This window comes from Cetorhinus maximus, chromosome 16 (assembly GCF_964194155.1).
Source record: "Cetorhinus maximus chromosome 16, sCetMax3.hap1.1, whole genome shotgun sequence".
NCBI classification, from domain to species: domain Eukaryota; kingdom Metazoa; phylum Chordata; class Chondrichthyes; order Lamniformes; family Cetorhinidae; genus Cetorhinus; species Cetorhinus maximus.
In genome coordinates this window covers 28,164,400-28,178,883 of record NC_135894.1, presented here as the reverse complement: position 1 = coordinate 28,178,883, position 14,484 = coordinate 28,164,400, and the positions used below count along the sequence as shown (strand labels likewise).

General features: G+C 44.5%; 1 protein-coding gene across 1 annotated transcript in view; it reads left to right on the top strand.

The window, feature by feature from the left end:
- The first annotated feature begins 4,827 nt into the window (after positions 1 to 4,827).
- LOC144691461 (complement C5-like) overlaps positions 4,828 to 14,484 on the top strand; it is an 86,629-nt gene continuing 76,972 nt past the window's right edge. Inside the window, exons 1-3 of the mRNA XM_078559564.1 lie at positions 4,828 to 4,951; positions 6,513 to 6,705; positions 13,861 to 14,038. Coding sequence (XP_078415690.1) covers positions 4,887 to 4,951; positions 6,513 to 6,705; positions 13,861 to 14,038 — 436 coding nt within the window. The 5' untranslated portion in view covers positions 4,828 to 4,886. The remainder of the gene's footprint in view (positions 4,952 to 6,512; positions 6,706 to 13,860; positions 14,039 to 14,484) is intronic.

The following is a 14,484-nucleotide window of genomic DNA, read 5'->3' as shown; positions in this document are numbered from 1 at the left end:
TGACCGAGCTGGCCGAGTCCTAAAGGGCATAGCTGCTAGACTGGGTCTGCAGCAGGTGGTGAGGGAACCAACAAGAGGGAAAAACATACTTGACCTTGTCCTCACCAACCTGTCTGTTGCAGATGCATCTGGCCATGACAGAATTGGTAGGAGTGACCACCAGACAGCCCTCATAAAGACAAAGTCCTGTCTTCACATTGAGCATGCCTTATAATGTTTTGTGTGGCACTACCACCATGCTAAATGGGATGGATTCAGAAAAGATGTAACAGCTCAGAACTGGACATCCGTGAGGTGCTGTGGGCCATCAGCAGCAACAGAATTGTACTCAACCACAATCTGTAACCTCATGGCCCGGCATATCCCCCCACTCTACCATTACCATTAAGCCAGAGGACCAACCCTGGTTTGGTGAAGAGCACAGGAGGGTGTGCCAGGAGCAGCACCAGGCATACCTAAAACCTGGTGAAGCTGCAACACAGGACTACTTGCATGCCAAACAGCAGAAGCAGCAAGCGATAGACAGAGCTAATTGATCCCACAACCAGTGAATCAGATCAAAGACCTACAGCCCTCCTACATGTTGGTGGGCATTTAAACAACTAACAGGAGGAGGAGGCTCCACCAACATCCCCATCCTCAATGATGGGGGAGCCCAGCACAGCAGTGCAAAAGACAAGGCTGAAGCATTTGCAACAATATTCAGCCAGAAGTGCTGAGTGAATGATCCATCTTAGCCGCCTCCTGAGTTTCCCAACATCACAGATGCCAGTCTTCGGCCAATTCAATTCACTCCACGTGACATCGAGAAACAACCAAAGGTGTTGGATACAGCAAAGGGTATGGGCCCTGATAACATTCCGGCAACAGTACTGATGATTTGTGCTCTAGAAATAGCCACCCCCTAGCCAAGCTGTTCCAGTACAGTTGCAACACTGGCTTCTACCCAGCAATATGGAAAATTGCCCAGGTATGTCCTGTCCATAAAATGCAGGACAAATCAAATCCAGACAATTACCACCCCATCAGTCTACTCTCAATCAAGAGCAAAGGTTTTTAAAATTATTCTTTCGTGGGATGTGGCCAGCATTTATTTCCCATCCTAAATTGCCCTTGAGAAGGTGGTGGTGAGCTACCATCTTGAACTAGTGCAGTCCATGTGGCGTAGGTACATCCAGGGTGCTGTTAGGAAGAGAGTTCCGGGATTTTGACCCAGTGCCAATGAAGGAACAATGACATAGTTCCAGATCAGGATGGTGAGTGACTTGGAGGGGAACTTGTAAGTGGTGGTGTTCCCATGCAGCTGCTGCCTTTGTACTTTTTGGTGGTAGGGGTTGCAGGTTTGGAGGTGCTATTAAAGGAGCCATGGTGAGTTGCTGTGGTGCGTCTTGTAGATAGTACACACTGCTGCCACTGTGCATCGGTGGTGGAGGAAATGAATATCTATGGTGGTAGATAGGGTGCCAATCAAGCAGGCTGCTTTGTCCTGGATGATGTGGAGCTTCTTGAGTGTTGGAGCTTCACTCATCCAGACAAGTGAAGAGTATTCCATCATACTTCTGACTTGTGCCTTGTAGATGGTGGACAGGCTTTGGGGAGTTAGGAGGTGAGTTACTTACCTCAGAATTCCCAGTGAATGTTACTTAAATTGATGGAAGGTGTCATCAACAGTGTTATCAAGCGGGACTTACACAGCGATAACCTGCTCATTGCTGCTCACCTTGGATCCTGCCAGAGCTACTCAGCTCCTGACCCCATGACAACCTTGATCCAAACATTGACAAAAGTGCTGAACTCAAGAGGTGAGGTTAGAATGACGATCTTTGACATCAAGGCAGCATTTGACCAAGTGTGACATCAAGCAGCCCTAGCAAAATTGAAATCAATGGGAATCAGAGGGAAAACTCTCTGCGGGTGTTGGAGTCATACCTAGCAAAAAGGAAGATGGTTGTGGTTGTTGGAGGCCAATCATCTCAGTCCCAGGACATCACTGTGCAGGAGTTCCTCAGGGTGGTGTCCTGGGCACAACCATCTTCAGCTGCTTCATCAATGACCTTTCCTCCATCATAAGGTCAGAAGTTGGGATGTTCGTTGATGATTGCACAATGTTAAGCACCAATGCAACTTTTCAGATACTGAAGCAGTCTGTGCCCATATGCAGCAAGACCTGGACAACCTTCAGGCTTGGGCTATAAAGTGGCAAGTAACATTCACATCACACAGATTCCAGTCAATGACCATCTCCAACAAGAGAGAATCTGGCCATCTCCCCATGACATTCAATGGCATTACCATCGCTGAATCACCCACTATCAACATCCTGGAGGTTACCATTACTGGACCAGCCATGTAAATACTGTGCTTCAAGAGTAGGTCAGAGGCTGTGAATTCTGTGGAGAGTAAGTCACCTGATTCCCCAAAGCTTGTCCACCATCTACAAGGCGCAGGACTGTAATGGAATACTCTCCACTTGCCTGGAAAGAGATGCAATGGTTTTTGTTGAGATTCATCCCGAGCAGCTCCATAACAGGGGACTCTGTGCTCTATGGGCTGTTCCCAGGGACCCACTCTGAGACAAACATTACCTGCTGCTAGAGCACCATCAAGTCGATGAAAGACACTCTTTGGTCTGCCCAAAACTTGGCAGTCGTCCTGTGCAAAGAGTTATCCACTACTGAGTGTTGCAGACTGGTACATTTAATGGTCCAGGACTTTGTGATGGCGGATGCTCTGAAGCTTGGGGCAGCCACTGCAGAGGCACAATGGGGAAAGAATGCTGTCTATGGCCTTCCTGCCATAGTACACCAATGGTCTGGAAACTGTGTAAAATCCCTCAGACACATATTTGACACATAATGAATCTTAACTGTACTTGACTCTGATTTGGTTTGCATCTTATAGATAGATTCTTGGACATTTGCAGCACAGGAGGCAATTCAGCCAATTGTGCCTGCACCGCTCAGCAAAGACCTGACTACACTAATCCCATTTTCCAGCGCTTGGCCCATGGCCCTGGAGGCTAAGGCAACACAAGTGAATATCTAAATACTTCTTAAATGTTATGAGAGTTTCTGACTCAACCACCCTTTCAGGCAGTGAGTTCCAGACTCCCAACAGCCCCTGGGTGAAAAAGATTCTCCTCTACTCCCCTCTTAGCATTCTATCTCTTACCTTAAAACATGCCCCCTGGTTATTGACCCCTCTACTAATGGAAAAAGTGCCTTCCTATCCACCCTATCTATGCCCTCATAATCTTATACACCTCTATCAGATCCCCTCTCAAGGAAAACAACCCCAATCTATCCAATCTTACCTCATGGGTCAGACCCTCCAGCCCAGGCAGCATCCTGGTAAATCTCCTCTGCACTCTCTCCAGTGCAATCACATCCTTCCTATAATGTGGTGACCAGAACTGCACGCAGTACTCCAGCTGTGGCCTAACCAGCGTTTTACACAGTTCCAGCATAACTCCCCTGCTCTTGCATTCTATGCCTCGGCTAATAGGGGAAAGTATCCCATATGCCTTTTTAACCACCTTATCTACCTGCCCTACTACCTTCAGGGATCTGTGGATGTACACACTGAGGTCCCTCTGATCTTCAATACTTTCCAGGATCCTACCATTCATTGTGTAATCCCTTGCCTTGTTAGCCCTCCCCAAGTGCATTACCTCACACTTTTCCGGATTGAATTCCACTTGCCACTGCTGTGCCCACTTGACCAGTCCATTCATATCCTCCTGCAGTTTAAGGCTATCCTCCTCACTATTTACCACCTTACCAATTTTCATGTCATCCGCAAACATCTTGATCATACCCCCACATTTAAGTCCAAATCATTTATGTACACCACAAACAGCAAGCACCCCAGCACCAAGCCCTGCAGAACCCTACTAGAAACAGATTTCCAGTCACAGAAACATCCCTTTACCATCACTCTCTGCTTCCTGCCTTTCGAAGCAGAGGGTGATGGTAGAGGGATGTTTCTGTGACTTGAAGTCTGTTTCCAGTGGGGTTCTGCAGGACTCAGTGCTGGGGCCCTTGCTGTTTGTGGTGTATATAAATGATTTGGACTTAAATGTAGGGGGTATGATCAAGACTTGCCACTTTGCCTTGGATTCCATGGGCTTTTACTTTCTTGACCAGTCAGCCATGAGGGACCTTATCAAACGCCTTGCTAAAGTCCATGTAGACCACATAAAATGTATTTCCCTCATCAACACTCCTGGTTACCTCCTTAAAAAATTCGATCAAATTTGTCAAACATCACCTTCCCTTAACAAATCCATGCTGACTATCCCTGATTAATTCCGTGTCTCTCCAAGTGTAGATATGATGTCAACTTTGAACAGTCATGAAATGTAATTTTATAAATCTTATGAATAAAGTATATTTTGGGGGAAAAAATGGTGGCATGAGATGGCCATGAAATAAGTGACCTCTATATAATCCACTTGAAATCCAATCTCAGTACAGTCCATCATCCTCAATATTGGATGTGATAAAGACTGTATGATTCAGCCCCCAAGGTGAATTTCTGTCAGAAACACTCACTTGCTCAGCAAGTGAATGGAGATACTTGTTCCACTACTGCTGCAGTCTAAAGCTCTTGAAATAAAAATACAAAAACTTTGAAACGCTGTTATTGGACCAAATCCAGACCTTTTTTTGTATGCATCAGAATCTGATATTGAGATCATTGTGTATCATTGCCTCTGAAGACTTCAGGATACACAGGAATGAAATAGTTAAAAACACTGTTTAATTGTGGAACAGGTTCAACATTTATCCGTAATTAGTAATCTAGTGTCAATATTGACCTCGAAGCTCTGTAAGGTTTTCCATTTGTCCAGTCAGTCAGTTTTGTCTGCCGTTTTGTTGTCTGTTATGGAGCTGCGGATGATATTGCTTTGTGCCTCTTGGTGCATCTCAGTTACTGAACAAGCACCTTCGTAAGTAACAATTTTATTTAACACTTTATTACCAATGCTGAACACCTTCTGAAGCTTTAGGCATTGGCCTAGGTGAATTTCTTGGAGATACACGGAGCAAAATTACTCGTACCGGTGCCTGGGGGCAGCCAAAGAGGCAGATCAATTGATAGACGGGGTATATTCGAACAGCTCCCTTGTGAATCTCCCGTCCACTACAGCCGGATTTCTCCTATTCACTGCACCCAAACAAGGCAATAGCTGCAGGGCATTGAGTAGAGAAATCTGCCCCAATCTATTTAACCCCAAACAAACTCCATCCAGGATTCAAATTTATCTGAATCATATTATTATACCATCAAGTTCTGTTACATTTCTTTTGAAAAGGGGCAGGGGGATGGGGGGGTGGAGCTACCTGCCAGAAAGACATTTTACTGACATGTTCTTTCCTATAAACGTTTGTCCTTACACAATAGCAAAGCTTCTACAACCCATAGTTAACACAAACAGGAGTATTAAGGGGAAATGAGATCGAATGTTTTGGCTGGCGATTTATGCACAACTTTTTGACCAGACTTTATTTACACTTTACTGACTCGAAGGATGAATTATTTTATTTTAAAGCAAAGCACCATTGGCAGGATTTTCCGCTTCAGGCCGGGACCCCAACATCGGGTTCAAGCGCAGGTCCTGGACCTGCATCGCCTCAGGAACAGTAACCTGACCGATTTTAACTGACTCAACCAATTAGTGGCCAGAGAGCGAACTCGCTGTCCAATAAAGGAGGGTGGGCGGACTCTCAGAGTCGGTGGAGCCTTTTCAACTACAGAAACAAGTCTCAAATCGAAAATGGCCACAGCTGCCAGGCCACCATTGTAGAGGGGGAATTACTAGCCACAGAGCGGCCTGGAGCTGCTGCTGTGGACCAGTAGGCAGCGAGAGGATCTTCAAGGTGATCCTGGAGTACTGCCCCCCCCCCGCCCCAGTGATAATTGTGAAATGTGAAGCAAATGGATAGTAGCTGTCGATTGTACTGATTGAGGAACTTCTCCCCATGTTGATGGAGTCAGCATAAAAAACAAAGGATTGCCTTACAGACCAAAGCCAACACTATCTTCAGTGGCTTTGGCAAAACGCTAAATGAACAACCTAAAGCCTTAACAAAACAAAAAAGCCTTGATTACTTTAATTCCAGGGAGGATTGTACATCAGATCAGAACAAGTATCTGAGCCCATGAAACAAACAGGAACATAGGAACAGGCAGAGGCCATTCAACCCATCGAGTCTGTTCTTCCACCATTCAGTTAGATGATGGCTGTTCTGTACCTTAACTCCATCGGCCTGCCAAAGTTCAGAAACTCTAAATACCTTTGCCAAACAAATTCTATCAATCACAGTTTTGGCATTTTCAATTGACTCCCAGTCTCGACAACCTTTTAATCATCTTAAGCACCTCAAGGGGCTGCAAACCCAGTCTATGCAAACTGTCCTGTTAGTTAAACCCTATTAGCCCCAGAGGTGAAGCTGGAAGGCAAGTTAAAGACTGATTGACTAACTGTTGTTCCATCTGTATTTGCTTAGCTATTTGATCACTGCTCCAAAGATTGCTCGTATTGATGTGAAGGAAACCGTCACTGTCCAAGTATTTGAAGCTCGTGAGAATGTTGACGCCAATATTTACTTATTGAACCAAAAAAACATGGTGCTGTGCTCAGAGAAACACAGGGTCAATCTCAACCACACCAACAACTTCACTGAAGTAATTCTTGTACAGGTAACTGGTTTTTGTTCTTCCACAAGGACTGCTTAGAATTACTGAGCTTATTCTTGTTTTATATATTATCTCATTATTAGATTGAGCCCTTCATAAGTCAGGTCCTTTGTTCCCTCCCGGCTTGGCCATTCCAATGCTCCTCTAGCTGGCCTCCCACCTAAAATCATAGAATGACTACAGCAAAGAAGGAGGCCATTCAGCCCATCGTGCATGTGCTGGCTCTTTAACAGAGCTATTCAATTAGTCTCAATCCCTGACTTTTTCCCAAAGCCCTGCAAATCCTTCCCCTTCAAGTATTTATCCAATTCTTGTTTGCAAGCTACTAGTGAATCTGCTTCTATCACCCTTTCAGACAGTGTGTTCCACATCATCATAACTTGCTGTGTTAACATTATTTTTTTCATCACGTCTGGTTCTTTTACCAATTATCTTCAATCTGTGTCCGTGGTTACCAACCCTTCTTCCACTGGAAACACTTGATTAATCTTTGTTCTGTCAAATCCTTCATGATTTTAAACCCCTCTATCAAATCTCCCCTTAACCCTCTCTAATCCCCCCACATAACTGAACTGATTGACATCTTTCCTAAAGTGTGACACCCAGAACTGAACACAGTATTCCAGCTGATGCCTTTATTTTACAAATATTTAGCATCGCTTCCTTGTTTTGTACTCTATGCCTCTATTAACGAAGCCAAGGATCCCATTTGCTTTTTAAACAGCTTTCTGAACTTGCTCTTCTTCTTTCAAAGACTTGTGTGCATGGCCCCCCACCCCCCGCCGCCGGATCCATCAACTCCCATAACCCCTGTAAACTGTATGCTTTATTTTATATTGCCTCTCTTCTTCCTACCAAAACGAATCACTTCACACTTCTCTGCATTAAATTGCATCTGTCTTGTACATGCCCGCTTCACCAGTCTATCGATCTCCTCCTGAAGTCTGTTCCTATCCTCCTCATTCTTCACTACATTTCCTGTAATCTGCAAACTTCGAAGTTATGCCCTGTATATCCAAGTTCTTGTCATTAATATATATTGAAAGCAGTGGTCATCATACTTACCGACTCCTGGGTGACACTTTTTCCCCCCTACCGCCCCCAGCCTGAATTACATCTGCTCATCTCTGCTTCCTTTACTTTGTCAATTTTTTATACACCTAGCCATTCTCCTTTGATCTTGTGAGCTTCACTTTTGCAGGGTTTTTTCCAAGCACCTCTTGAGCATCCAAATAAACAATATCAATCTCACTTCCCTCATTAAAGACTAAGGCCCATAACTTCCAAACTCCAGAGGGTTGTATCCAGGAGGTACCCCAGAAGGTGTGCTGAGAGATCCTGCCCCCAAATCCCCAGAAGTCCCCGGGCAATGACTGCATGGCAATTGCCTTGGACGTTCAAACTTCCGATAGGCAATTACCCTGCACTGGGAACCACCTGATGCTCCAATTTAAATCAGAGGCTTTGGATGGTTCAGATTCTCAGCAGAATAGTTACCCAGGAAAAGTTAAAAGGATTAAAACCACTTCTAACCCCTGAGTAACTGTAAACTAACTCCCCCAACCTCCCACAGGGCACCCTGACTACCCCTCCAACTATCCACTTACCTTACACACTTACCTTCTCCCTGGACTGGACCTTTAAACTTAGCTGCTTTATGGGGCTAATGCCATAAAAAAGGGGGCATGGCTTCAGTTTCTGCACTTATCTGGACTTGACAGAAGACCTTGGGAATACGCTGCATTGCACTTTTCTCACCAAGCCCAAGTTGGAAGGTTGGGCGTGAAAGCTGCGGCTGCATTTTAGTGTTAGCAAAAAGGAGTGGAGTGGTAATCCAACTGTGATTGCCACTCCTCAAAAGTTCTGGCCCCACCCCTTTAACCACATTTTTGTCCATCTGTCATTTCCCCATGTGTGTCAAAGTGCCACATTTTATTTGGTAATGCCCCTTGGAAGCACTTTGAGGTGTTTAACTACATTAAAGATGTTGCAGAAATGCAAATTGGTGTCATCAATATTAAGAAGTAAAATAGAGACCAATTCAGGCACATTGGCAACTTACTGCCAGGGCGTGAACCTGGAGTTGGGGATCAGCCTCTCCTTCTAGGAAAATGCCTGAAGATTGGAGGACGCGCTAACGTTGTAATGTTTTTGCCTTGTCTTCCTCTGCTTTTCATGGTATATATCAATGATTTAGACCTAATATAGGGGATATGATGAAAAAGTTTGCAGATGATAGAAAAATAGCCTGTGAGTTTGATAGTGAGGAAGAAAGCTGTCGATTGCAGGAAGATATAAATGGACCAGTCAGGTAGGTGGAATAGGGACAATTGGAATTTAATCCAGAGAATTGCGGGATAATGCAATTAGGGAGGGGAAGCAAGACAAGAAAATACACAATAAATGGTAGGATACTGAGAAGTGTCGAGAAACAGAGGGACCTTGGAGCGGATGTCCAGAGGGAAGACCTCATTCTACATCATAAATTTCGATGATTCTATAAAATGAAGGAAATTAATTCCCCAAATATATAATGGATTGGCTTTCTCCTCCATGCTTACAATGGAGGAGGAGTCCTTCTCTTCATAGAAAACCAAGAGAGAGAGAGTGTGTGTACGTGAGCGCAAATGGGTGAGGGTGTGTGTGTATGTGGGTGAGGATTTTTGGCTGCACAGACGAGTGTTTGTGTGTGAATGGGTGAAGGTTTGTGTGTGTGTGTACGCACGCATGCAGGCAACGGTTTGTGCATGAGTGGGTGAGGGTGTGTGAGCAGGTGAGGGTTTGTGTGCCTGCGTGTGTGTGTGTGTGTGTGTGTGTGTGTGTAGGCGATGGTTTGTATGTGAATGGGTGAGGGTGTGTATGTACACGAGTGAGGCTGTGTGTGTGTGCAGACAATGGCTTGTGTTTGAGCGAGTGTGTGTTTGTGTGTGTGTTGTGTGTGAGCATGCATGCGTGCAGGTCAGAGTTTGCAGGCGATTGTGTGTGCACAGATGATTTTTATGTGCACGGCGAGGGTTACTGCATGTGTGGGTGTGTGTGAGCAGCCAAGGGCATGTGTGTGTGTGAGCAGCTAAGTGTTTTTGTGTGCGTGTTTTTCATTGCTGAATGTGCGTGTACCGGTTAGAATGCATGTGAAAGTTTCCAGACTTCAGGACATCCCAAAGCGCTTTACAGCAAATGGAGCCTTTTTGAAGTGTCGTCTCTCTTCTAATTTGGGAAATAGGGCAGCCAATTCCAGAACCAGAGAGCCAGGCACAGAGAACGAGAAAGAGAGATACAGAAACATACAGTACTGCATGTGTACAGAAATGGACACTGACACTGTGGCAGACAGGAGTGAATCATTCCCTTTAACCTACTGTGTACTGCATGTGTACAGGAGCTGACACTGAGACACACAAGGGCCTTAAGGTCTGGCTGTAATTGTTAGACAATGCCTCCTAGTCCTAGGCTCCCATACCAGCAGAAATAGTTTCTCTCTATCTATCTCGTCAATTCCACTAAACATCTTAAAAATTTTGATCAAATTGTCCCTTAACCATCTAAATTCAAGGGAATACAACCTTATTTTGTTTAATCTCTCCTCATAATTTAACCCTGGGAGTCCAGGTATTGTTCCAGTGAATCTATGCTGTTCTCCAATGAACATGGACACCCGCTGTGTCCAGCCTTTGATAAATTAGGAAGTATTCTGTTCTGTTCTTTAAGTCCAATGTGGATGATCTCACATTTACCAAATTGAAATTCATTTGCCAGTTTTGCCCATTAATGTAAGTTATTAATATCACTTTGTAATTTTATATTTCCAGCTACGCTGCTTACAATGCTGCCCATGTTTGTGTCATTAGTAAACTTGGATATGTAGCTTTCTATACTGTCATCTTAAATCATCAGTAAAGTTAAAGCCCATGACATAAAAGGGATGGTGGAGCATAGATACGAAATTGACTGAGTAACAGGTATTGGTGCCCCTGCTTTTCTTGACCTATATTAATGACCTAGACTGGGGTGGTCAGGGCACCTTTTCAAATTTGAAAATTTGTAGATGACACAAAACTTGGAAGTATCGTGGCTTGTGAGGAGGATAGTGATAGACTTCAAGAGGACGCAGACAGGCAGGTGGCATAGGCAGACATGTGGCAGATGAAATTTAATGCAGAAAAATGTGAAGTGATTCTTTTTGGTAGGAAGAATGAGGAGAGACAATATAAAACAAAGGGTACAATTCTAAAGTGGGTGCAGGAACGGAAGGACCAGAAGGTAAATGTGCCCAAATTCTTGAAGATGGCAGGACAGGCTGAGAAATCAGTTAGTAAAGCACATGGGATCCTGGGCTTTTTTCAATATTGGCTTAGAATACAAAAGCAAGGAAGTTATATTAAACCTGTATAAAACACTGGCTCAGTCTCAACTGAAGTATTGTGTCCAGTTTTGGGCACCACACTTTAGGAAAGATGTGAAGGCTTTAGAGAGTGCACAAAAACGATTCATGAGATTAGTTCCAGGGATGAGGATCTTAAGTTACATGGAGAGATTGGAGAAGTTCTGTTTTCCTTGGGGAAGAGAAGGCTGAAAGGAGATTTGATAGAGGTATTCAAAATCATGAGGAGTCTGGACAGAGTTGATAGGGAGAAACTGTTCCATTGGCGGAAGGTTGAAAACCAGCAGACGCCGATTTAACATGCTGACAAAAGAATGAATGGTGACATGAGGAAAAACCTTTTTACCCAGTGAGTGGTTAAGATCTGTAAGATACTGTCTGAGAATGTGGTGGACACAGATTCAATCATGACTTTCAAAGAGGAATTAGATAATTAACTGAAGAGATAAGATTTGTAGGGCTACAAGGAAAAGGTTGGGGGGTTGGGACTAGGTGAGTTGCTCTTACAGTGAGCCGGCACAGACACAAAGGGCTGAATGGCCTCCTTCTGTGCTGTAACCAATCTGTGATTCTATGAAAAACACAATGACACAAAACTTGGAAGTATCGTGGCTTGTGAGGAGGATAGTGATAGACTTCAAGAGGACGCAAACAGGCAGGTGGCATAGGCAGACATGTGGCAGATGAAATTTAATGCAGAGAAATGTGAAGTGATTCTTTTTGGTAGGAAGAATGAGGAGAGACAATATAAAACAAAGGGTACAATTCTAAAGTGGGTGCTCAACTACTCAACGAGTAGTTGAGGCCTCAAATGACAACAGACTGGCTGTATAGTAGCAGACCGGAGAGAATCCATTCAGTCCCGGAGGTTTTTAAAATTCCAGATTCAATTTTTATTGTTAGAAGTCAAAAGTCAAATTTACGACAGCCCGTTGTGGGATTTTAACTCCTGCTTTATCGATCACCAGCTCAGGTCTGCAAATTAAAATGTCATTCCAAATCAGAATATGACCTCACACCTTCCTCCTACTGTGTCTGGGTGTCTCAGGCTTTGTGCATTGTCTTCTTCTCTTGTGCTTTTGTGAGTCTGAAGACTTTGAAGTTAGTCAGACATAGGTTAAGAATTTTGATTTTTTTTTTTATTCATTCATGCGATGTGGGCAACTTTGGCTAGGCCAGCATTCATTGTCCATCCCTAATTGCCCTTGTTCAGAGAGCATTTAAGAATCAACCACATTGCTGTGGGTCTGGAGTCACATGTAGGCCAGACCAGGTAAGGATGGCAGATTTCCTTCCCTAAAGGACATTAGTGAACCAGATGGGTTTTTACAACAATTGGCAATGGTTTCATGGTCATCATTAGATTTTTAATTCCAGATTTTTATTGAAAAAATCCCACCAAATCCCAAAATCTGCCATGGTGGATTTTGAACCCGGCCCCCCAGAGCATTACCCTGGGTCTCTAGAGTACTAGCCCAGTGATAATACCACTATGTCACCACCTCTCCAGATGGTTGCACCCTGGAGGTACCCCAGAAGATGCGCAGCGGGACCCCTTGGAAGTCCCAACACAATGACTCTGTGGGATTTGTCTGGGAGGTTTCAATTTCTGTTGGGCAATTCTCCTGCTTCTGGAACCCCCCCACTAAAAAAAGTCTCCCACTCTTGAGTTATAATCGGAGACTTCGGATGGCTTCAACTCACTCACCCGAATAGTTACCCAGAAGATGGTAGACAGGGAAAAATCATATTTAACTCCTAGGTAACTATACAACTGAACCCCCGACTCCCCTTCGGACATCCCTGATTCCCCCCTGACCTTCCAACTCCACCCAACCCTCTGTCTCCCCCCACAATCCTCCGACTCCCCACAACCCGACCTGACCCAAACTCACCACCCTACCCATCCTACCACTCTTCTGCCCATCACCCTACCCAACTGCCATCCTACCCACCCTGCCACCTACCACTCTTCAACCCACCACCCTGGCACCCACCACCCTACCCATCCTGTCACCTACCACCCTACACACCATACCCACCTCACCACGCTGATACCCTACCCAGCTGGCATCTTACCCACTTACCTCACTCAGATTCATTCACTAACATAGTGAAAAGCTATTTAAATGCCCAAAAGCTTTTCACTGTTAATGAATGAAGACTAAACAAAATACGGCAGCTAGTGCTATAAAAAGGGGTTGTGGCTTAATTGGCTTCTCCCTACAATCCTGCCCTACAAGGAAGGTTTCCCACATTACTGAAGAGGCTTGGTTGGGAAGTCCTGTCGAGAAATGTGAAATCCAGCGCTGTATAAAAATGTAGGAGTGGATAGGGAATCCAACGGCGACTGCCACTCCTCAGAAGATTCAGCCCGTTCTCTCTGGGCATTTATTGTAAATGGCTTCAGTGCTCCTTCCCTAACACCCGCCCATTCCAAACCTCCTCCCCACTCCACCCAGCCATATAAACTCCTGGAAAGGTCAAAATACCGGTGACAAACCCCAAGGCCAATGAGGGAAAACCTGGATAATTCTTTCCTAATCCCTCAGGCAATCAAAACCAGTGAATCAGATGGGGAGGCGTTCCCTACAAAGACACTCACCTACTGTATAATGTGCCCTCTGGTCTAGTGGGGAAAGTGTCCATTTAACTTTTAAAGGCCATACTGACAGTCAGATGCCAATGGACTCCAGAGCTTCACTACTCTCTAGGAAAGTCATTTGATGCTGTTTTGGATGTTATCCTGAGATTCTCTTGTGATCTCACTGTCACAGATCCTCCCAGAAAAGGCGATACCATGTGGATTAACCAGTAGGACATCGTATATTACACTGGCTGTGGAAATTCCCAAACTGTTTACAAAGAGGAGATTGGTTCACCTCTTCCTCCTGCCAAAACCATACTTCGTTTTTATTGAAACTGACAAACCCACCTACAAACCCAATGATACAGGTAAATAATAGGATCGCTGTGTTATTCTCCTTCATCAGCAAATAATAATCACTACAGATACAATTTAATTTGTAATGGTCCAGAAGTTACTCTGAGTGGTGATTGAACCATCAGCATGACCCTTGCTGGTTTAATTTCCATCAATCTTTGCACATGAAGTTGCTGTAAGTCTGAAATCTAAACTGCAGAGTGTTCTCTCCAGGGCACCTAGGAGCTGTGTAAACAGAGCAGGCAATTGTGTATCTCTTTAACTGATCAGCCTGAGGTTAATGACCAGTGTAGAGTCTGAAGTGTAAATTAGAATAGAAAATTCGGTGTACAGATCAGATGCCCTGCCCCCGAGTTCAAAGATTTTCTGTGTGGGTGGAATGTGGAGTTGAGGCCACAATCAGTTCAGTCATAATAAAAGCAGAAAATACTGGAAAAACTCAGCAGGTCTGGCAGCA